The 25,214-nt window shown below is 45.3% G+C and overlaps 1 protein-coding gene across 8 annotated transcripts in view; it reads left to right on the forward strand.

Moving 5' to 3' along the window:
• Positions 1-21,521, forward strand: part of LOC140358699 (RNA binding protein fox-1 homolog 2-like) — a 46,101-nt gene extending 24,580 nt beyond the window's left edge. For 2 of the 8 annotated variants that reach the window (XM_072443712.1, XM_072443716.1), the window contains 11 exons: positions 2,026-2,229; positions 2,336-2,512; positions 2,879-2,932; positions 3,021-3,113; positions 11,437-11,524; positions 11,823-11,879; positions 12,405-12,555; positions 13,824-13,866; positions 16,247-16,347; positions 16,908-16,983; positions 18,350-21,521. In XM_072443712.1, the coding sequence (XP_072299813.1) occupies positions 2,026-2,229; positions 2,336-2,512; positions 2,879-2,932; positions 3,021-3,113; positions 11,437-11,524; positions 11,823-11,879; positions 12,405-12,555; positions 13,824-13,866; positions 16,247-16,347; positions 16,908-16,983; positions 18,350-18,394 (1,089 nt within the window). In that variant the 3' untranslated portion in view covers positions 18,395-21,521. Of the gene's footprint in view, positions 1-2,025; positions 2,230-2,335; positions 2,513-2,878; positions 2,933-3,020; positions 3,114-4,803; positions 5,222-11,436; positions 11,525-11,822; positions 11,880-12,404; positions 12,556-13,823; positions 13,867-14,766; positions 14,810-16,246; positions 16,348-16,907; positions 16,984-18,349 lie in introns of those variants that run through there. The other 6 variants (XR_011926721.1, XM_072443713.1, XM_072443715.1 and 3 more) reach the window with 6 other exon arrangements.
• The last annotated feature ends 3,693 nt before the right edge of the window (positions 21,522-25,214 follow it).

The raw sequence follows: 25,214 nt of genomic DNA on the forward strand, positions 1-25,214 counted from the left end.
GATATACAGACGGCCCGCCAGGAAAAGTGCAATAATGGAAAAAGAACGTTTGGGAGAGCCAGGGACTATGGGAAATAGTGACACGCTCATTTAGTCTGGTCCAAACTTTCCAGTCAAAGTTTTGTGATTGCCACGGTAGAATATGCATATGTAGAATATGTATAAGTAGAATATGCATATGTAGAATATGTATAAGTAGAATATGCATATGTAGAATATGCATATGTAGAATATGCATATGTAGAAGTATGTAAGTAGAAAACAGTCCCGCCGCCATCACAAGCGAGTACAGAATAGTACAATGCAGTATTCTGCATCGTACTATTCTGTACTTTACACGGCATCAACACAAGCAGAGTTACTGTGTCGCCTACAGCAAACGCTCATAATCTTTGAACTGCATATACATTATAATACTAATTAAAACGACTACGTTAATTAAAAACGCTTGTTTCTAATGCACATGATTCATATTACATTTTCCTTTTAGGTAAGATCTTCACACATGAGACAATTACAATCTCATAGCCTTTGGCAAACAACGAAGACAAAATGGAGCTACTTCCCCTGCTGCACTGGGATTCGACTGCATTTCCAGTTGCATGCTCTGTCAGCTCTGTCTCTCACATGAGCTTTAGCCCTAACTAGCAGAATACAGTTGTCACAGTAGAGGAGCCGTGTGCAGCCGTGCAGCCTATAGGCAGAGCCAGGGAGAGGCGGAGAGAGCACTCGTTTGCTCTGTGGCATTGCATCTTAGTTACTTTGTCTAATTAAAAAGGCTGTCTGGAGACTGAGTGTCTCTAGGCGTCTCCCTGCCACATCCAGCCCGCGGCAGAGCCACACCAGCGCTTCATGGTGTCGGTGCTGCGTGTCGTTCTGCTCGGCCTGTGTTTTTTATCTAGACGAGAATGAAAAATCAACCAAAACAATGTCTCATAATATTGACTTAACCTTAATCTTTACCATCGTAAAACTCTTCTTAAATGAACTGCTCGGCAGGGTCAGCATTGTTTTGTTGGCTTGATTAGAAATGGCTATTTTAGCACCGGCTTTGTTTGCTTCACAAAGAAAAGTCCAGATTAATATTAGCCATGTCAGTGTTTAATGGTGTCAACAACGACATTGTGACCACGATCCTCTCTGAGCGGTGACATACCTACTACTTTTACCTTATGCATTGGAAATAATGATGCAAATACCATGCAAATAATGACACAATGCTGCCTTTCACATTTGTGATTGTAGACGCCCGTCTCTTTTGATTATAAACTTCAATTCGATTACATTTTTCAATTAATTTTGTAATGCCCGAAATGACAACATACGGTCCATTAGTGCTGCTGTGGTTGTCCTCCAGCCTTTCCTCATGCACTGCTTCACAGTTTGCCCACCTTCTCATACCAGGTGTGAAGCGCTCAGCCTGCCCTTGAGGCTGTGAAGATTGAAGACTGCAGCAGTGCAGAGTCACTCCCTGAGATAAGGTGTACTTGTATTGGAACAGGGCTGTAAAGAATCTGTAGATCCTCCTGCTGCTCCTGATAGAGTTGTAAAAGAACAAAGACCTGGGAGTCCTATCTGATCCACAGTAAATCTGAATTATAAATGGCGCCTCAAAGAAACCCACTGGTCCAAGAGCTTAAAAAGAAAGAAAGAATGGCAGTAAACATGTCACGCTTTATTTCTCGGCGTGTGTGTGTGTCCATGCATCCTATGAGCATCTTGGTATCTCAAACTGTGTATCGAATTTTCTGACTCTTAATAATAGATGTGTTTGCTGTAAATATTTCATGGTCGGCTGACTGAAAACACATGCCTGTCAGAGATATGGAGGTAAAGGGAGGGGGATCTTTGAGCAGGAGGGAGGGAGAGAGGGAGGGAGGGAGAGAGAGAGTGAAATGTAATAGGCAGGTTTTAACCCTCGTATTCTGCCTTCATCAGCCAATGGAAGCGCGGTTCTGACTGTATATATGCTAATGGTCTCTCTTCCTCTCCTTCTCCTCTTTCTCCTTGTGTGCGCTCCTCCAGGGCTCCCAGGATTCGACAGGAGGACAGGAAGGACTGGTAGCTCCGCCTTTTGCAGTGTTTCCCCCTCCGCCCCCACCTCAAAACGGCCTACCCGGGACAGAATTTGGCCCCGGGGCCATGTTTGGTGCTGCAGGCCAGGGCACAGCAGAAGTAGGGGCCGGTGCAAATGGGGCTAACATTGTTGCCACGACCACAAACAATAATGTAAGTATTTATTTCCTTCTTTTTTTTAAATATGGTTTGCTCTGGAGAAATTATTTTTGCACATAAGGTTTTCTATGTTCCATCTTTATTTTTCTGCGATGCACAGGGGAAGGCAGAGGAGTCGTCCCAAGGAGATGGGGGGGTGCTGTGCGTGACGGGGGGCCCGGGAGGCGCAGGAGGAGGGTCCTCAGGAGACTCTGAGGCCAAAGGCGCCCCGAAAAGGCTTCATGTCTCCAACATCCCCTTCAGATTCCGGGACCCAGACCTCAGGCAGATGTTTGGGGTAAGGATCAATAAATCAAGTCTGGAACCTTCCACAGGGACCGGGTCACATGATGAGAGGGGGGCACAGAGGCAGAAATGATGAGAAATGCAGACCTATGTGTGCAAGAGCAGGGTTCAAGGGGAAGAGAAGCAGCGAGAGCCTTTTGTCTTTGGTGCTATAGTGACCCCTGGTGTCAGGTCATCAGAACGGCTTTTACACAGATTTCAGCTCTGAAACATGTGAATATGAGCCTCACTTCTCCCCCATTGGTCAATTTAAAAAGGACATTTGTATTTGTAACAAATGTTTAAATGCAGCTTTAATGAAAAAAGGTGAATTTTCCACTTGCAGTTTTTAATTTATTTCTTTTTTATACATTTTCAGCAATTTGGGAAAATTCTCGATGTAGAGATCATTTTCAACGAGAGGGGCTCAAAGGTAAGTATATAGAGCTAACATTTGCTCTCCAAGTACGTTTTAAGTGTTTGTTTGAACCATTCACCGTCTCCTGTGCTGTGTCCCACAGGGTTTTGGCTTCGTGACATTTGAGACCAGCGCAGACGCAGAGAAAGCCAGAGAAAAGCTTCACGGCACGCTGGTGGAGGGCCGTAAGATTGAGGTAATTTTCTTCACACCGTCTCTCCCACCACTAGCCCCTTCTGGCTTTTTTTCTACTCTTGTTCTTGTGCAATGACTGCTAGCTAGCTTGTATCCTCCCTCTAGTCACATGCTCTCATGTAGCCCACTGGTATCCCACTCCCCGGACCCTCTGCTACAAAACTATCACTTCAAAGACCTGTTTTCCTCCTCCTCGTGTTTTGGTGGTGCCAGTGATTGGGGGTGCAACAACAGTGCATAATGGCATGCCGTTTACTTTTCTTCTGCTGCGTTTATGTTGACATATTTGCTCTTCACCTTTTTCCTCACTGAACTCATAGCCATGTGATGTTCCAACTTTTCTTTGTGCTAAAATGGGAATGTTTGTGTGGTGGTACCGGAGCTAACTCAGAGGAACGCAGGGAGAGGACGATGCATGGCAGAGCGCTGTCAAACATTAAGTTCTATAGTGTAGAAATCCCTCTGTGTTCCTCTCGCCCGGTGCAGTGGCTAAGTGGTTGTGACAAGCTTCTGGTGCAATGGCCGCATGCTGGGATCACAGTGACACTGACGCATGTTCACTTTCTGGAGATTTGGCCAGAGGAGTTTGATGTGCAGTTTCTGTGGGTGGAGGTTGTGTTTTTCTTTTGTAAATGAAGCATGTGCTGACTGTGTCCAGTTGCTCTTTTCTTTTTTCTTGGGGGTTTCAAACAACTGCTGTCTCTTTTGGATACCCAAGCCACTGTAAGCCAGGACCTGTGCATGGGCTTATGGTGGGAACTCCTCCGTGTAAGTGTGTGTGGATGTTGGAAGTCATTTCTTGCATGACACATGAGACTGGCTGGATCGTTTCTGTTTGTTTTTCCGGCAGAATGGTTGGATGGAGATGGAGCCAACATAACCTGTCCCCCGTATTTGTGCTGTTGAGTCCTGTCCAAACCCATGCATGCGCCCAGCCACTTTGTGATAACGAGAAATCCGTTTCTCTTCATTTGGACTTTTGAATCACTCTGCATGTTGTACTGGCGCAGTGGTGTCGGGCCGCGGTGAATTGGCTGCATGGCGGGCGAGGCAGCGGGAGTCTGATTTGTTTTGGTGCATGGGCTCAGAGAGACAAAAAGCTGACACGGGACAAATATCGATATGTCTGTTTTTTTATTTTTAAAGCGGTGCCATTTCTCCCCTCACACAGATGTTAACTCTCATCTTAACCAGGTCATATCATTGCATAGTTTATTCATCTATTGGCACATCAATTTATTTTTAAAAGATGGAAAAGTAACTGAATGAGGCTAGTTTTGTGTGACCGTTGTTCGCTAGCATGTCGGCTTAGCATGTTCTTACACACTATTGGAAAAATGATTCCTTGAACTATACAGCCTTACCTGAGGCAGATGTTTTGTGTTGCATGTTCAGATGTTCTTTAGCATTCTCTAGATGAAACGTCTGTATTTGTTCCTTTAGCATGTCATCAGCTGCACTCTTGGGCAGTCATTCCACTCATTGGAATAGGGCTGAGGAGATGAATTTTAAAATGGATTTAAATGACTCCAGTCTGGCATTTCTTACTCGGTGCATGTGTGTAGATTATGATTTAGCAGTTACTAATAGTGCATGCAGTTAGCCATTATAAACCAGTCAACATCCAAGTTGTTGTGCTCAAAGTTCCACTGTACTTCTCTTTGTCTGGAATAAAACTCTGCGTTATGAAGAAGTCACTTCCCCGTGTGCTTCCAATGTGTCCATGTAAGTCGCCCAACTACTATTGTCTCTACCTGCTGTTCTGTGACCTCATCTCATTCTCTCCCTCTATATATGGACTGCAGTGTCCTATATATAGGTGTGCAAGTGTGTATGCTGATATGCACTCACAAACACCTCAATGCATCTGCACTCATCCATCTCTTCACCGTGTTTCTGCCAATGCTCCATCACAGATAGTTCAGCTGACCTTCACAGCACCGGTTTGCCTTGTGCACACGCATACCACTGCCGTTAACTTTGAGAGCCAATGGTGGAAAGGTCCTTGGATCCATTTAACCACATGTGTTTAGTCAGTCATGTGCATCTACTGACAGAAAAGCCATTACCAAGTAGTACGCTTCCATTTGTACACCAAAGAAATACACATTTATCCTTAAAGTCTATTAAGATTTCAGGACCTGTGCTAATCAAATCCACAAAGTGCCGGTCTAGTACGGTTTGGCACATTGTACTACCTGTTCTTTAAGAGCTCAGAATGTAAGCACTGAAAAAGATGCTGTTTAACTCATCTTTATTTAAATGTCCTTCAAGGTTCCATCTGCTGCAGTGTCAGACTGTCGAGATTAAATACAGATTGGAATAAAGGCATTTAATTAAGTTGTTTACCCAGTCGGACTGAAACAATTAACACAGTGGAAAAGTGTCGGCTTTATCTGTTCAGTTTAGATCTTTGATGAGCATGCACTAAGGGCAGGACGGGTACTTGTGGGTCACAGAAGAGGAACCTATAAGAACCTTTAGCCCCCATTAACACATGCTTCAGGCCGTGGCCCTCGTGGCTGCTACAGTGACGGCTCTTCTCAGCGCAGAGTTTTAGACGTTTAAAGTGAACTGAGGTGTGTGTGTGCATCTGCATGTAAAACAATAATGTATCATTTGTATGCTTTAGGGCTGCACAATATCCTAAAAATATACCGCATATAATTATTGTTCAGATCAGAAAACCAAAGTCATAAAAATAATTAAACATATTTAGTGCGGCGAAATCTCATTCCCTTTTGAATATGAATAGGAATTAATTTGATGCAAAGAATATATTTCTAAGATTCATTCTGTCGACTATTTCACACTATTAAGCAACAATTATTTTGATAAACCGAGCCAGCATCATCACCGACGCAGAACCATCCTCACGACGCAGAACCATCCTCACGACGCAGAACCATCCTCACGACGCAGAACCATCCTCACGACGCAGAACCATCCTCACGACGCAGAACCATCCTCACGACGCAGAACCATCCTCACGACGCAGAACCATCCTCACGACGCAGAACCATCCTCACGACGCAGAACCATCCTCACGACGCAGAACCATCCTCACGACGCAGAACCATCCTCACGACGCAGAACCATCATCACCGACGCAGAACCATCCTCACGACGCAGAACCATCATCACCGACGCAGAACCATCATCACCGACGCAGAACCATCCTCACGACGCAGAACCATCCTCACGACGCAGAACCATCCTCACGACGCAGAACCATCATCACCGACGCAGAACCATCCTCACGACGCAGAACCATCCTCACGACGCAGAACCATCCTCACGACGCAGAACCATCCTCACGACGCAGAACCATCCTCACGACGCAGAACCATCATCACCGACGCAGAACCATCCTCACGACGCAGAACCATCATCACCGACGCAGAACCATCATCACCGACGCAGAACCATCCTCACGACGCAGAACCATCATCACAGACGCAGAACCATCACAGACGCAGAACCATCAACAACAAACCCACAATAGTTCCCTTACCATACAACAGGGGGGCACAGAATGCACACAGGGGCCATGAGGAAACCACATGACACATACAAAAGCTTCTACTCAAAAGGGCAGAATACAGCCACAACACAATTGCACCACAAGATATGAGATTCCACGTCTTATACTGAAAGACACAGACAAACGAGAGCAGTAAAGGAAAAATCTGAAGAAGAAAACATTAAAAGCGCCATATCCGACCGCTGCAAGAGACAAAACCACATCATGGACTGGGACAATGCCAGGGTCATGTGTCCTGAACGTAACGGAGGCCACCGCTGGATCAGAGAGGCCCCCGAGAGCCACACGCGGGGTGGAAGGAGCATGAACCGTTTATTACATACATGGGATGCTGTCCGGGACGAGTCGGACACTAGGGGGCGTAATCTTCCCCCACTGTCTCACTCCACCATTCTGAGGAAGGCTTCTGGAAGTAACTGGAGCAGGAAGCTGGTAAACAACCCCCTCCTGTCTGACCACTAGAACATGTGCAGAGACAGCGGATTTTGATTCAGGTCTAGCAATTATAGCAAATCAAAAATTGCTAATATTTTTCAAACCAATATATCTGTATATTGTGCAGCCCTCGTGCTTCTGGGTAAATGGTGGTGGTCCTGCATGTCCATCCTGTACGACACAATGGGACACAGCTGCTGGTCCTCCTCACCTGAGCCTCATGTCATTTTCCATGAAGTGAGCGAGCATTTCCGAGGCTTTTATTCACCACTCAAAGGCACGGAATGATAAAGACACGTGCGCCAGCCAAAGTGTCCCGGTTTCAGAAGAGCGGCTCCCTCACTTCCCCGCGTTGGATTCTGACTTGTCCAGTTTTGTCATATTGAGTTTGTGTTCCCGCATGACTTGTTTTTAGACCAGACTATTGGACGAGTGCGTGTCCATGCCTGTGTGCTCTGTACATGAGTGACAGTTGTCTTAAAGGGGAAAGAGAGTTTGCACTTTCCCGTTCCACTTGTCTGTTTTTGACTGTGTGTCCGATCCATCCTTCCTCCTCTTTACCTCTCCTTATCGCCAGTCTTTAAATTCTTTCATATCTTTTCTAATTCATATTTTCCGCCTTTTGAAAACATTTCTGTCTTTGTAACCACATTGTTTTGTTTGAATGTTTTTTATGGTGACTGGTAGAGTGAGGAAATGTTAGCCATTTTTCCCACCAAAAAATGTAAAATAAGCTCTTCCCCTGTGGTTTGACTTAAACCACAAAAGCCTTTTCTTGCAGCATCTAACTAAAGTAGCTCCTTTTGTCCTTTTGACTGTAATTGCCCCAGACCGTGTCAAACCATCGCATTGCTATTCTTAAATGGCTGGTGCGCTTTCTGACTGGTTGACACAGATCATTTTAACTGGCAAGGTTGCCCCATATCATCATTATTCTGTCCAGTGTTTCCTGTTAACTCCTTTAGCATTAGCCGTGTGATGCTAAAATGGTCTGTTAGCCTCCAGGAGCTGTAAAGGCGGGGCGGGGCCATGAGCAGGGCATTTTAGGCTTCCTTTGTTTTGTAGGATTATTTGTTCTTTTTATTTATTATATTTTTTCTGTTTTCCTGACGACTTCTGTGTGTTGTTGTCAGTCTCCACGGTAACCACTCGCTGTTTCTACGGCAACGGTAAGTTGTGTACAAACATTTATCACTGAAACTGAACCCCCACCCACCCCATCTTTGAACTAGTGATTATGATATTGGAGTTAGTTCTAGTCCCTGTGCTGTTCCATAGACAGACCCAGCTTTAGCTGTATTTTAGCTGTATTGTAGCTTTATTAGCCCTAACACCCCCTCCATCTCATTAACACCTCTGAGAATGAGCCAATGTAATCACTCCATGCAAAGATCCTTGATCTGTTTGCTAAATTCTCCCCCAGGAACTGCATACTGTTTGTTTTCCCCAATCATTAAAAATCTGCACAAATGATGTAATGCCTCTCGTTTCATTGACCTGCCTGCTTAGTGTAGATCTGCTAAATATACACTCTGCTGTATGTTAACACACTCACACTGCGGTCATGTCGTAGGCTGGCACCAGTGAGCACACTTCTGTTTATATTGCCACACTTGGTTTAGGGCATTTTCTCCTGATTGAATTCTAGAGTTGTACTTTTTTCCCGGAAGCACAACAATTAACTACAGTTGATTAAACACAGATTGTGAGACTGTACAGTTCATTTGAGAAATGTAACAGCATCAAGGCCCCTAAAGCTATTTCACCCATAACTGTCAATAAAAATGAATGTGTTCACTTTTGAATCATGCCTGATAGAATTACTGTAGCATCTTTTCAAAGCTCTGAGCTTGTGCAGGTGGTGACTTCTAAACCCAGCCAGTATTAACCATATGCACCTCTGAACCGATATGGGGTTTACCTTGCTGGGTCTATAGGCTGCCATTTTGTTTTCCTTTACGTTTGTTTCAGTTTGGTTCTTGTAGTGGACTGTCTTGTGTTCTCAGTAGTGGTAGACGACGTAGTTCTAGTGTCCTGGTCTCAGTTTGTGACACAGTTCTAATGCCTGGCCAAGTGTCTCATGTTTATTTCATTTCTCTTTTTTGGGAATGAGGATTTCTCTCTCTCTCTCTCTCTCTCTCTCTCTCTCTCTCTTCTGGCTCTTGCTCTCTCACCACATACAATGAGATTTGCAGGAGAATGGTCACCAAATCTAATTGCTTTATTTGAATGATGCACCTTGGTATTTTGTTCATTCATGTTGTGTTCCTCTCTTCTCTCCATCTCTGTCCTGATTGTGACTGGCTCTGTCTCTTCCACCTGCATCCCTCCATGTCCCTGTCCCATCTCTTGTCTTGTATGTGTTTGATGTGGGAGTGTCGCAATTGTAATTTGATTGGTCTCTATGCTGCATCCGACGCTTGCTGATTGGCTGATTTTATTTTTATTTTGATCTCCTCCACTTTTTAGTCATGTGATGCACCCATATATGGCTGCGTGTTAATTTTTGTTGTATATGATTCTTGATTTTGTCGAGGAAATGTTTTTGCACCCCCTCTTTCTATCCCCTATTTTTTTGTATTTTAATTATTTTGAGGTTTGTAAACCCCACAAGTTTGGTTTCATATGGAATTTTAACATGTCTGATTTGAGTAATTATTATTATTTATTATTAAGGGAAACGATGGCTCTTCAAAAGGTCAATTGATCAACTCCGTGGCGGTTGCATGTGTCCACCTAACGGCATTACTTGTGCATGACTCAAACAGTAGAGGCAGGTGACAACAGGGAGAAGTGCGGAGAGCGCCCCCTCTGGATGACAATGCTGTGAATGCAACATGAGTCATCCCCTGTGGGCTCTAGGCTGCTGCTTATGTTGAATCATACGTGCGGGAGAAGCACCGCTGTCGTCAAGCGATAATGTCCCACGAGTGAAGCTGAACGCGCTTTTGCCCAGTTTTACAATCTGGATTTGCCGTTTGCCCAGAAACGTTTACCCAAATCAAATTTGAGAAAATGCCTATAACCTCCCTGTAACGTTCTCGTTCTCCATGCGCTGTAGATTATGGCTTTGCACTGCTGTCAGAAAAGTCTTTTCAGTCTGCACACAAAATATGATGTCCATTACAAATGCAGTGGAGGCTGTTTAAGAGGCTTAAACACTCGTAACACAACAGCTCCAGACTCAGTCCTATACGGACTCCTTCAGCTGAAATGCACAATACTTCTGCAGTGCGAAAATACTTAAGCTCGACTGAACAATGTCATCAGAAAGCTACTCAAGCTCTGCTAATTGAATCAATCTCCATTGACCTTGTCATTTGGAACGAGGGGGAAAATGAATTAAACTCCATTTCCATTTGAATTAATGCAGGCTGGCTGATGGAATAACATGGGGCGAGAAGTTATGTGAACAGCAACCAAGCCATAATGGTTTCCTAAATGGGAGTGTGGTGTTTACATCCACGGAAGCGCTCATTTCCCAGTGCGTGTCCTTTTCTGTCACACATAAGCACACACTCATCATGGCGAGCATAAAGGTCATTAATCTTTAGCTTGTTTCACATTCTGCAGTGCAGCAGCACACTCAAACTGCACAGTTATTAGAGGGAGCTACAATCTCCTTCTTTTAAAGCCCATCAAAGGAAGATGGGGACAGATCAAGGGACCCGTGTATGAGCCTTTGAAGCCCCAAAGAAGATTATCGGCCATCTTGGAGAGGGAGGCATAGGCATTAGCCTGAAAATGTCAGTGGATGTGCACACGACACGTGCACATATTAAAATCCTCAACGGATTGTACAAAGTGCCTGCTCCGAAAGACAAAATTGCTGCTGTGTTTCTTCTACTCCGTCTCTCTTGTCACAGGAACATAAGCAGCCCTGTCCCCATGGCAGCTCTTATACCTACCCACAATGAATCACCAAATCTCCTCTGGGCAACTGGCTTTTAATTGCATGATGACTAAAACTCTCCATAATGATTCCCACCCAGTTTTTCCCTCCGTTGTAATTGACATGCAACACACAGACAGAAGTGAAAGTGTTAGGCAGCCATGACAGGAGCAGAGCCATGACAGGAGCAGAGCCATGACAGGAGCAGAGCCATGACAGGAGCAGAGCCATGACAGGAGCAGAGCACTGCTGAAGCGCACTCCCAGGGGGCGACTGCCGCGCTGGGGAATAGTGCACCGTTATACGTTATGTAAGAGACAAAAGGGTGAACTAGATTAAATACAACTATAGTCAAAAGTTAGAGTGAGTATGTCAGCAGAGAAGTGTGAAATGAGTCAGAAGCACAGCTCTGTGGGTGTCTCTGCCTCTGACTGTCTCCTCCTCCGTCCCCAGGTGAACAATGCCACAGCCAGGGTGATGACTAACAAGAAAATGGTCAGCCCCTATCCAAACGGAGAGGCTCTCAGCGCACTGCCCTATGGTAACAAGTCCACTCACACACTGACCATGAACCTGCTAACAGTCCTAGCATAGACGTTTGTGTGGTTGATGACATTCTCCACTAATGGATCAGATCAGAATAAAACATGATTTCTGTGTTTCATCCATCTGGAAACTACTAAGACATTACTGACTTTCTTCTTTCTCCAACTACTATTTGAATCAACCCTGCTCTTTAAGTGCCCACTGGACCCAACAGCTGACTGTAAAAGTGAATGAGTGTGCTAAAAGAGAATGGCAGTGTAATGTTCTTTTATTTGACTCTTGACTGTCATCAGCAGGTTGGAAATTGAGTCCCATGATGGGAGCTGTGTATGGCCCCGAGCTCTATGCAGGTGAGACCCCCGAGTCCAGCTCTTTGACCACTGTCTGTCCTCCTTGTGTAACATATTCACTTTTACTAACCTCCAATAAAACTAGGAACCTAGATCTAAACCTATCAACAATTATTTTGGAATTATAATTTTTAGCATCTAAATACACACTCTATGTCTATATAATCTATGTCTCTCATAAAGGTAAGTTTTGTACAAGCAAAAACCAAACTAAATATTTTCCCTTTGTCAAACAGTTTAAATGAAAAGACTCAAACGCAGCAGCTTACGGAGCTTTTTAAAGTTATTTTGTCCTTTTTGGCTCAACATAAAAGTATATGATTTATGTACATTCATATTTGGCTGGCCTTATCAAACAACAAGAATACACTGTTTCTGAGACACATTTTAAATGTAGGTCCCATTTCCTTTGACTTTATATGGACTTATTTCTGTGCCCGAGGATTGAGTAGATGTATTCTCTTTGTTCTTTTCTCTTCCTTTCCTGGGCGTATTCCTCTCATTCTCTCCCCTTCCCTTTGTCAGTGCCAGGGTTCCCGTACCCGTCGGCAGCTGCAGCCGCGGCCACCACAGCGGCGGCGGCGTTCCGCGGAGCACACCTCCGAGGGCGTGGCCGGCCCGTGTACAGCGCTGTCCGGGCCGCTGTGCCCCAGGCTGCCATCCCCGCCTATCCCGGGTAACTATCCTCCTCTGGGCGCCCCCTCTGGGCACTGCGCACACTACACACTCGTTAATAGTTAATAACAAACGGCTTATCAGTGGAATAAGGTGCTGCAAAGTCAAAAATATTGTATTTCCATGGTGGCAAATTATCAGTATGTTATCATTTCTTCTAAATAAACGGTTCTGCTTTGGACAGTAATTCAAATTTGCTGAACCTGTAAGTTGATTTAACCAGAGCCGGCTGATACACAGCACAGTGAGGTTTTAGTTCAAACTGTAATTGAAATGACATTTGAGTGGTTTATTCTCTCCAACATAAAGCTTTAAAAGTACATTTTGGGCTCAAAATCCCTGCTCACTAGAAATACAGTCCAATGCAGACACTAGCTCTGTAGGACAATGCCATAAACATCTGCACTTTATTAGATTACATTATACAGTTATATAAATGCACATGGAGATCATATAGAAGAGCATTTGTTTTGTTACAAGCTTAGCCCGTCTATTGGCAGCTCTAGTCTGTATTTGTCAGAATCGTGCTCCCCGTTCCTATTGCAGCAGGTCCCACTGTATTAAAGCCATGCTCAGACCTCATCCACTCCCTTCACTGCGTCTGGCACATTGTCAGTCAGCGCGCCGGCCTTTGAGACGAGTGCGACGCGGATCCACCAGCCGCTTAGCATAAACGCGCCCGCATCGCACAGACGTGCCCGGCACACAACCACGCTGCAGTTTGTCTGTTGCCGTGCATGATGTTGCCGCTTGATTGGCTAATGGGGGTCATGATTACAATGGCACTCAAATCAAAGCCGGATTGATTGAGAAATGGCCGCACTGGCGCTTTATTGTCACGATTCAAATGAAGCAAGATGGAACGTTTGGGGAGCAGGAAATGCCCCCTCCAAAATCCTGCTCCACGGTTAAAACGCACACGGGTCTTCCCAGCGCCATTCGCCTCGTAAAGTGGGCCGTCCCTGAGAGACTTTGCCGGGGAAACGATGGCAGTTTGTCGTTTCGTTCGGCCCGGCGAGCGTTTCTATGGCTCCCGCGGGCCTGTTGTGCATCATGTTTTAGCTGTGGAGCTTGGATGGAGGTTTTATTTCCTCTGCATGCTGCATGGGTGTGAAATAACTGTTGTTTCTCTCTTCTCTTCTCCCCCCCTCTGTATTTGGTTGCCGTGTTGTGAATCGCCTCCACTTTGGTTTTTGGGACTGTGCACCACCATCTGTTCCTCCACCGCTCTCTCTCTCTCTCTCTCTCTCTCTCCTCTATCGTTCTCAGTGTGGTCTATCAGGATGGGTTTTACGGCGCTGCAGACTTGTATGTAAGTAAACTCACGTCTCACCCACACTGCACTCTCCTCCTCACTGCTTTTTGTTTTTCTCCTTTTTGTTTTTCCTCTGCGGGTGATTCTGCATGTCCGTCCACTCGCCGCGCCCCAGACTCCCCGGCCACGGCTGACTGAGCCCTCGATATGAATAAAACCAACCCAGATTTATCACACTTTTCCACTCCGAAAAACCAATCAAAGGCGCGTTTTCTACAACATGGCACCGAGCACATTCAAACAAATGTGTTGGAAATGAAATATTACAGTTATTTACGATTATGGGGATTCATTGCATTTTTTAATTTTTTGCAAAGTTATGGTGAAAACGGAGTTATAACGCTTAACTGTTAAAGAGGTTATGCAGATGACATCACATCATTCAGGATTTTAGCAGCACTCGATGGACGTGAAAGAGCTGCTACAGTCTAATGACAAAAATAAGGTTTACAACTCCAAATACTTAATTTGTATCTGACAGTTGTAGAAAACCAGATAAACATGTATCACCGATTACCTCTTTGTCTCTTTGCTGAGGTAATTCATTTTTGTGGGGCAGTTAAGTGACCTAAAACTCACAATGCCTTTAGCAACAAGCTAGCTTTCAGTATCCATTTTGCCTTATGTCGTTAATCTGAGCAAAACAATAGCCACACAGACAAAAATGAGGCCAAAAAGTGCAAAGAAACTCACTTTAATCGTAATGTTGAGGAGCAGTTTTTGTAATAAAGCCTCAGTGCCAAACATAAACTGTAATAATGCATAGAAGGGTGGTCCAGAGGGTGGTCCAGAGGGTCTCAGTGGCCTGGCCGGTGTGTCGCGTGGCGGGCGCTGCGTCCCTGGAGCAGTGTGAGTGTGTAACCAGGTTGACCACGGTTGTTTTTGTTCTCTCTATAGACTAGTGTTTCAGGACTCAGTGCTTAGTCCCAGGTTGCCTCAGGTAGGGCCAACACCAAACCCTCCAGTGTGCATTGTTTGACTTCTACTACTACCACTGATCTTACGAATCATCTTCTGATCCAGTCTGGACTCGTGTTGTCTTCTAGTTCACAAACTACTGCTTTGAAGATTGCTTCTTACTAACAGGACATGGTCTCTTTGTACTAAACAACTAAATGATAATGAGTTTCTTCAAAAGAGTACCAGGTCTCTCTCTCGCTCTCTCGCTCTCTCTCTCTTTCTGAAAAGTTCCAAGCGACAAATATGATCATTTCCATCTTTGTTTTTTCTAAATTGTCACACCCACAACTACAGGAAAAGGCTGTAGTCTATCCTTTATCTCGTCCTTTCTAGTAGAAGCGGAGAACATGGTCTCTTCCTGAATTAACTGTCCTCGTCTCCTACGGGACGATCACTGAAGCATGCGCCCATCAGCTGCTCTGCATGGAGACATACCTCTTCTCTCCTCCTCTGCCTCCACTTACCCAGAAAGCCTTGCTGTCTCCCCTCTAACCCCCCCTCCGCCCTGTGTCCCGGGGCGTCTCAGAGAATGTTCTATTTGTGCTGTGCTCTGTCCTGGCCAGGTCCAAACGCAGTGATGTGGTGTTTATTTGAAGGTTTGGTGAACTTGGGGCTCGTGCATGTGCTGTCGATGCAAAGAGACAATCTAATTAATCCCATTAATGACATGTCAACTCTATTATCGCGTCCTTTAGGCAAGACAAAGTGTTTCCTATCGGCCTCTGTCTTCTCTCTCTCTCTTTCTCTCTCTTGTAGTGGTAATAATCGCTCCTTTCCTTCTCTCTTCGAAATGCAATACTCTGGCACACGAATAACATATATATATATATATATATATATATATATATATATATATATATATATATATATATATATATATATATATATATATATATATATATATATATATATATATATATATATATATATATATAATAATGACGCCGTATCTGTAGGGGACACATAATTATAGCTCTGCACTGACTATTGCAATGGTTCTGTACTTGAACCCTGCATGTTCTAGGTCAGTGGTTATGCTTCGTTTACTGAGCCACAAAGACTATTTATATCGACGGTAAAAGAACCGTTAATGCTGATGCTCAGTAGTGCTAAATGTACATCAGTTGTAGTTGTGAAGAGTAAAATGGAAGACGCAGCACTTAAAGTAAAGAGTTTTGGGGAAATGTAATACATCTGCAGTAAAAATGTGAAAATGCTAGACTGACTTCTCATATTGAGTGGGTGGGACTAAACCTCGCTCTCCCACATCAGTCACTTCGTCTCATGATAAATGATCTAAACAGCACCGGTTCAGCCCGAGCGTCTCGTGTCAGTCTATGGCATTTCGTCCTTCGCCCGCACATGTGCAGCGTCCCTCTGTCCCAGCGCCACTCAGTCCTCTCATGTTTGCCTTCAGGGGGGCTATCCGGCTGCTGCAGCCGCGGCCGCCGCCTATCGCTACGCCCAGCCAGCTGCTGTAACCGGGGCAACCGCCGCAGCTGCCGCCTACAGCGACAGGTGAGGTCACTCTGGGACACGCTCTGCCAACGCCGCGACTACAGAGTGAGAGAAGCAGATTCAGTTGTACAAACTCCAGCGTCAGCGACAGAAACGCGTCGTCGTTAGCGCTGCATATTGACATCATGCGGCTCTAAAACGCACTCAACCACATGGAACTACTTTTTTTTTTTCCATAAATTGTAGTTGATGTTTTCAATTGAAGCAGATGTGTCCCTCGTTCATAAAACCAACACGTAATCTTGTGCTAATATAATCCATCCACCTGGCATTTTTGCAAGTGCCCACTCCAGAGCGGCCCCGTCTTGTGACCGGTCCAGGCACAGCTGGGCAGTATTCATGTGTGGTCATCGTCTCTGCCTCACCTGTCTGCAGAGGAGAGGCTCTGCACAGGAAGAGGACAGTCTTTAGTTTGTTTTCATAACTCCGCTTCATTAAAGAAGCCACGAGCATGTGCGTTTTGCAATCACCGTGAATCTGCTAATGGATAAACCAGCAGGACTCGAGTGAGACGTTCATTGTGTGTTGTTTTTACCCCTTCTGTTCTGTTGTGTTCCCAGTTATGGCAGAGTGTACACTACAGACCCCTACCACGCTCTGGCCCCGGCTGCTGCGGCGTACGGAGTGGGAGCCATGGTGAGCAAATGAGCTGCAACACACCGGGGGGGGGGGGGGCGTAAATGAGGGCGGGGCCGAGCCAGGCGGCGTTAGATTACACTGGTGGTAATTTGGGGAGCGCTGAGGACCGTGGCTGTAATTTGGCCTGGTTTGTGTTGCTGGTTTGTGGGCAGCTGCTCTTTTGCACGTGCCCAGACCTGGACAATAGAAGAAGAAATAAAACTCATCTTTATGAGTCATTTATTGTCAAATCGAATCACATTCATTTCTCATAAGTTTAGTGTTGTTTTCATTTTCATAACATTGATGCGTGTATTTAATTACGGTCATTCTCTAAAAGTTGCACTCATACATATGTTACAATTTTAAGGTAAGATATTCCTTTATTGTGCACACATGGGGAAATTTCATTGTTGCAACGCAGTAGATACAGAGGAAAAGAACAGATGACTTACAGGAAGTTTAAAACGCACTCTTAATAGAAGAACTCTAATAAACAAAGTCTCCTATAGACAAAACCTCTCATTTCTTAATAAGGAATGGAGGGAAAAACAAAGCAACAGCTAAACAAAGCATAAGACAAAATAATACTAATAACAATGGTAAAATAAACACTCTATTTACATCAGTTATATGCACATGAATGTGACATTATTGCATGTGAGTACGACAGTAATTGCACATGGTTAAGTCAGTATTGCACAGGGTTAAGTCAGTATTGCACATGGTTAAGTCAGTATTGCACAGGGTTAAGTCAGTATTGCACAGGGTTAAGTCAGTATTGCACATGGTTAAGTCAGTATTGCATATGGTTAAGTCAGTAAAGTCAGTATTGCACATGGTTAAGTCAGTATTGCACATGGTTAAGTCAGTATTGCACATGGTTAAGTCAGTATTGCATATGGTTAAGTCAGTAAAGTCAGTATTGCACATGGTTAAGTCAGTATTGCACATGGTTAAGTCAGTATTGCATATGGTTAAGTCAGTATTGCACAGGGTTAAGTCAGTATTGCGCATGGTTAAGTCAGTATTGCACATGGTTAAGTCAGTATTGCACATGGTTAAGTCAGTATTGCACATGGTTAAGTCAGTATTGCACATGGTTAAGTCAGTATTGCAGTCATTTGATGTGACATTTTACAATAACATTAGTGTCAGGTGATAGAGGCTGTATTCCAGTGGTTCTCTAAAGCTCTTGCTGTAAGTCGTGTAAGACGAGACCTGTTTTTCCCGTCTTGACCTGGTCCAGTCTTCGTTTTGGGTGTTGTAAGTTTGTTTTAGTTCAGTGCGTTCTCTAAAAGTGGTGGTTTAAATCCTGCTCTTTTGTCTTTAGTGTAAAATGATGCGACCCGACTCATGATCTGTTCTCCTCTGTCTCTTCCAGGCCAGTTTGTACCGGGCGGGCTACAGTCGATTTGCTCCGTACTAAACCACAAAAACTCCAGAGGAATTTCACACGGCTCCAAAACACAAACCCTTTCCCCCCCCCTTCTTGTTTTGATGTGGCACAGAGGTCACTGCCACACGGTCCACTCGCCCGTCCCTGTCCTTGTTCTGTCCCACGCCGACACGGAAACGGTGGGAAAAAAACTGCCACGTGAAAACAGCTGGAGCTCGGTTTGGTGGGATTCGGGCCACTACTGTCTGTCTAGGGTTTTGTTTTTTAGCAGCACTACAACAAGAGACTTGAACCTGCAACACTACAATCTATTACAAACACTATATCCACTGCCCACTGTACAGCGCCGCTCCCAGTATACGCTCTCCACTACATTTCCACGTGTCTGCTGGTGGGGAAAGGAAAGGAACTGCCAGCGCACACTTTAAGAAGGTACTTTCAAAGGTTTTTACACTACATCCCTCTGATTGAAGTCGACTGGAGGTGAAAAGGTGATGGACAGAAGAGAAAATGCTGGACTTTCTATTACGTATTGACTCGTCTTGAAAGAAAACCACTGTTGTCCTAAACGCATGAGAAGTAGAAGTCTTTCCCCCCCTCCGCCCCACACAACTGTACAGAATCATTTCAAGACGAGGCTGATGAGGTGTTTTTCTGCACTACTTTATTCTTTTTGTCACGAAGAAAGCTGCGTAGAAGAGATTGTCGTCCTCGCTCACGTCATGGATTGGTCCCATTGCAACATAAGCGAGCGCTCAGATGGTCTCTCCACAGATCCCACAGTCAGCCGTCGCCTTTAAAGGGTTGGACTCGCCGCCTCGGACACCACCAGGTTTTCCAATAACCATCGGGTCACATGGAGACGCCCACAAGGGGAGCTAATCCATCTGTCAGTCAAGCCAAATGGAAATATGTCCCGGGCAATTGAGATGTATTGAAATGTTTCTGCCTCCGGGCTCCATCAGACGTGCTCTCGTTATAACCCAGAATCCCACTGGAGCGGCGCCCACTGGAAATGGCCAATCAAAATGATCAAGTCTAATGAGGCTGACTGAATCTGTGTGGCTAATTTCCCTCGCTTCGGTAATTAATTTTGGAAATAGTCTTGTCACGGGATGGCAGTTTGTTCTGGTGCTTTCTAAATTCTTGACTGGTTTGATCCATCCACAGAGAAAGGATTGTCCATCTCATGTAACCCTCCGTATACTCTTATTACTCTTTTACATTCTGTGTCTTTTTGGTTCCAAAGATTCTCTTAAAAAAAATCTCATTTTTTTGGTCATTATATATTTCATATTTTTGTCATTACTTTTGCCTTCACATTTGTATTGTTCTTTTCTGCTGTAGCGGGCGAAGCAGCCGCAGAAATGTCAAAGAAACAAAAGAAGACGTGTTCAAAAGGTTGCAGCAATTTGGCAGTTGTGACCCGCAAACAAATTGCTCCACTCGTTTTAATAATTGGCTCTTTATGTGAAGCCGATACAGAGGAAGGGAAAATCCGAGCCATGAGGGATCCAAACGATAACGGATATTTATTCATTCACGTTTGCCTCGAGGTAAACGCCAGGAGAGTGTCCAATGTCGAAAGGGCGCGTCAGGGGCCTCTGCAGTGGTCACCTTTTTGCAACAATGCACCCATGTGACTGTGGGGTGCACCCATGTGACTGCGGGGTGCACCCATGTGACTGCGGGGTGCACCCATGTGACTGCGGGGTGCACCCATGTGACTGCGGGGTGCACCCATGTGACTGTGGGGTGCAGGGGACGCCGGGCGACCACGATGAAGGTGACGAGCTGAGCCATGAATCATCCTCTGACAGAAAAGCAACGTTCCCCGTCGTCATTTTGTGTCGGGAGGAGTCACGTTATCCGTGGTTTAAAAAACAAGCGTGTGCAGTTGGTCCAATGAGTATTTTCTTCGACGCGTATTACCTCTTTTTTTGTCTTTATTATTCCTTAAAAAGTATTATCAGAAGTGTTGCTATGCATGCTTTTGTGAGAGGAAAAGGGTTCAACTTGCATGCATGTCGTGATGTCGTGGGGAGTGGGCCGGGCAGCGGGGGAGGACGCCGCTGGAGGCCGCTGGACGCTGAGCTAGAAGAATAGAGTGGCAGCAAATTCATAATCCCAGTTACGATCGCTCCGGGCCCCGCCGGTAATCGCCAGTCGTAAGATATTTAATTTGGTCGTGCCGCTGACCCACTCTTTTCTTTTAATGAAAGTCGAGTGAATATCTGTCAGCAAAGGCCGCTCAAACACCCGGGGCCCGCTCAAACACCCGGGGCCCGCTCAAACACCCGGGGGCCCGCTCAAACACCCGGGGGCCCGCTCAAACACCCCGAGGGCCCGCTCAAACACCCGAGGGCCCGCTCAAACACCCCGAGGGCCCGCTCAAACACCCGAGGGCCCGCTCAAACACCCCGAGGGCCCGCTCAAACACCCGGGGGCCCGCTCAAACACCCGGGGGGCCCGCTCAAACACCCGGGGGCCCGCTCAAACACCTGGGGGCCCGCTCAAACACCCCGAGGGCCCGCTCAAACACCCGGGGGCCCGCTCAAACACCCCGAGGGCCCGCTCAAACACCCGGGGGCCCACTCAAACACCCCGAGGGCCCGCTCAAACACCCGGGGGCCCGCTCAAACACACGGGGGCCCGCTCAAACACCCCGAGGGCCCGCTTAAACACCCGGGGGCCCGCTCAAACACCCGGGGGGCCCGCTCAAACACCCGGGGGCCTGCGGCTGTGACAAACGAGGATGTGGCAGCTCGGATGCGGCGGAGGTAAGAGAGAACCACAGGGCACTAATTGTAAAGCTTAATTAGTCTGAAGGGAAGAGGGCGTGGCCTGATGCGTGTGTCCTCCGCCGTCCCGACCCCGTCCTGACCCCTGGCTGCTGACCCTTGGCTCCCTGCACTGTGCTCAAGTCGACCCAATGGGAGTTTTTGTACAGGGATCGACTCAGTGGTTATGAATTGCATGTGGGCGTGTCCATGTCACATGCTCCATAAAGACCACGCCCAAGTGATGATATATTTTTGTTTTCAATAAGTGATATGTATTTTCACAATGTTTTACTTTGCCATTCTTGTGTCTGCCTTCAGTTTATTCCCTTTCATTATTATTGAATGTATATACTAAATAAACTGTTTGGTTTTTACTTTGTCTCTGACGTCTTCTTCTTCCTCAGAGGACACCGGGACTTCCAGGTTAGTCCCCGTTTTATTTCCTTCCTATGATTGTCTCATCTTTGGGTCTGGTCCAATCAGGAGAGAGAAACCACCACGTGACACGCCCCCCTTGTGTCGCGTGAAGAAGGAGCGGGTTTGAAGACATCCAGAGCCTAATGAGCTCATTAGAACATCACTGTTCTATGTTCTAATGATGTTCTATTGATGTTCTAATGAGCTCATTAGAACATCATTAGAACATAGAACGTTGATGTTCTAATGAAATGTAAATAATTCTGAGCAAATCCTGTAACTGATGTGATTCATACATTAGTCCTTACGAGTGTTGACAGATGCTTGTGTCCTCCTGTCCTCGTGTCCTCCTTGTGTCCTTCGCTTGTGTCCTCTTGTGCTCTCGTGTCCTCGCTCTCGTGTCCTCTTGTGTCGTCCTCTTGTGCTCTTGTGTCCTCTTGTGCTCTCGTGTCCTCCTCTTGTGTCCTCTTGTGTCGTGCTCTTGTGTCCTCCTCTTGTGCTCTTGTCATGGAATCAGACATACACCAATGCTATTCCGTAACACATCGAGAACACAATTCAACTTAGAATATGAAACGACACAGAAATATCAGACATTTGTATGACAAGCTTGGGAGAAAACGCTGGGCTGTGTCAGCCAAGCCGTTGTAAGGAGCCTGGCTGACCCTCCTGCGTCTCACCCTGTTTTTTCCCATGCTGGTTGGTTTTATTAGATATTCTGGAATAGGCGGGTCACATTTCTCATTGGTCAGCCTCACATCAAGGCACTTGGTATTTTTCCGTAGAGATCAAGCCTTGGGTAAATATTACCCAAACTCCCCTGGGCTGTCACACCCCCTCGGGTAAACATCCTTTGGCCCATCTTTACGACCCCTTCACAAATGCAGTTTGTCACACACCCGTTCTTCTCTGAGACTAATGATGCAGATAAAATATCACTATTATGCAGATAAAATACATCACAGAAATATACTCATATATTCACATTTTATCACAGCTCTCGTGTCCTCTTTTGTCGTCCTCTTGTGCTCTTTTGTCGTCCTCTTGTGCTCTTGTGTCCTCCTCTTGTGTCCTCTCATGTCCTCCTCTTGTCCTCTTGTGCTCTCTTGTCCTCCTCTTGTCCTCTTGTGCTCTTGTGTCCTCCTCTTGTGTCCTCTCGTGTCGTGCTCTTGTGTCCTCCTCTTGTGCTCTCGTGTCCTCCTCTTTTGTCGTCCTCTTGTGTCCTCCTCTTGTGCTCTCGTGTCCTCCTCTTGTGCTCTTGTGTCCTCTCGTGTGCTCTTGTGTCCTCTCGTGTCCTCTTGTGCTCTTGTACCCTCCTCTTGTGCCCTCCTCTTGTGTCATCTCGTGTCCTCTTGTGCTCTCGTGTCCTCTTGTGCTCTCGTGTCCTCCTCTTGTGCTCTTGTGTCCTCTCGTGTGCTCTTGTGTCCTCTCGTGTCCTCTTGTGCTCTTGTACCCTCCTCTTGTGCCCTCCTCTTGTGTCATCTCGTGTCCTCTTGTGCTCTTGTGTCCTCTCGTGTCCTCCTCTTGTGCTCTTGTGTCCTCCTCTTGTGTCATCTCGTGTCCTCTTGTGCTCTTGTGTCCTCTCGTGTCCTCCTCTCGTGTCCTCCTCTCGTGTCCTCTCATGCTCTCGTGTCCTCCTCTCGTGTCCTCCTCTCGTGCTCTCGTGTCCTCCTCTCGTGTCCTCTCGTGCTCTTGTGTCCTCCTCTTGTGTCATCTCGTGTCCTCTTGTGCTCTTGTGTCCTCCTCTTGTGTCATCTCGTGTCCTCTTGTGCTCTTGTGTCCTCTCGTGTCCTCCTCTCGTGTCCTGCTCTTGTGTCCTCCTCTCGTGTCCTCTCATGCTCTCGTGTCCTCCTCTCGTGTCCTCCTCTCGTGTCCTCCTCTCGTGCTCTCGTGTCCTCCTCTCGTGTCCTCTCGTGCTCTTGTGTCCTCTCGTGTCCTCCTCTCGTGCTCTTGTGTCCTCCTCTGCTCCTTTGACCTCTGACCTCTTCCTCGCCGTTGCCTGGGGAACAGATCTGGAACAATCTTTAATTGCATCTGGAGTTAATGGTTTGGATGTGACGGAAGCTTCATGTCCTTTACTCTCATTTCTCAACTGCACAAGAGGCTAATTGGCAATTTGATGGCACGTGTGTAAGGCGGGGCTTAAAGGCCCGCGCGGGTCTGGAGGGAGGAGTTAACCTGAAGAGGACGAGGTCACTAAAGGTCATGGAGAGAAAGACGTGTGAGAGTGTTACATGAGCTGCTTTAGAGTTTATATTAGTGTTACATGAGCTGCTTTAGAGTTTATATTAGAGTGTTACATGAGCTGCTTTAGAGTTTATATTAGAGTGTTACATGAGCTGCTTTAGAGTTTATATTAGAGTGTTACATGAGCTGCTTTAGAGTTTATATTAGAGTGTTAGATGAGCTGCTTTAGAGTTTATATTAGAGTGTTACATGAGCTGCTTTAGAGTTTATATTAGAGTGTTACATGAGCTGCTTTAGAGTTTATATTAGAGTGTTACATGAGCTGCTTTAGAGTTTATATTAGAGTGTTACATGAGCTGCTTTAGAGTTTATATTAGAGTGTTACATGAGCTGCTTTAGAGTTTATATTAGAGTGTTACATGAGCTGCTTTAGAGTTTATATTAGTGTTACATGAGCTGCTTTAGAGTTTATATTAGTGTTACATGAGCTGCTTTAGAGTTTATATTAGAGTGTTACATGAGCTGCTTTAGAGTTTATATTAGAGTGTTACATGAGCTGCTTTAGAGTTTATATTAGAGTGTTAGATGAGCTGCTTTAGAGTTTATATTAGAGTGTTACATGAGCTGCTTTAGAGTTTATATTAGAGTGTTACATGAGCTGCTTTAGAGTTTATATTAGAGTGTTACATGAGCTGCTTTAGAGTTTATATTAGAGTGTTACATGAGCTGCTTTAGAGTTTATATTAGAGTGTTACATGAGCTGCTTTAGAGTTTATATTAGAGTGTTACATGAGCTGCTTTAGAGTTTATATTAGTGTTACATGAGCTGCTTTAGAGTTTATATTAGAGTGTTACATGAGCTGCTTTAGAGTTTATATTAGAGTGTTACATGAGCTGCTTTAGAGTTTATATTAGAGTGTTACATGAGCTGCTTTAGAGTTTATATTAGAGTGTTACATGAGCTGCTTTAGAGTTTATATTAGAGTGTTACATGAGCTGCTTTAGAGTTTATATTAGAGTGTTACATGAGCTGCTTTAGAGTTTATATTAGAGTGTTACATGAGCTGCTTTAGAGTTTATATTAGAGTGTTACATGAGCTGCTTTAGAGTTTATATTAGAGTGTTACATGAGCTGCTTTAGAGTTTATATTAGAGTGTTACATGAGCTGCTTTAGAGTTTATATTAGAGTGTTACATGAGCTGCTTTAGAGTTTATATTAGAGTGTTACATGAGCTGCTTTAGAGTTTATATTAGAGTGTTACATGAGCTGCTTTAGAGTTTATATTAGTGTTACATGAGCTGCTTTAGAGTTTATATTAGAGTGTTACATGTGCTGCTTTAGAGTTTATATTAGAGTGTTACATGAGCTGCTTTAGAGTTTATATTAGAGTGTTACATGTGCTGCTTTAGAGTTTATATTAGAGTGTTACATGAGCTGCTTTAGAGTTTATATTAGAGTGTT

This window comes from Eucyclogobius newberryi, unplaced genomic scaffold (assembly GCF_026437365.1).
Source record: "Eucyclogobius newberryi isolate DKJ021-1_F unplaced genomic scaffold, fEucNew1.0.hap1 SCAF_13, whole genome shotgun sequence".
Classification (NCBI taxonomy): Eukaryota; Metazoa; Chordata; class Actinopteri; order Gobiiformes; family Gobiidae; genus Eucyclogobius; species Eucyclogobius newberryi.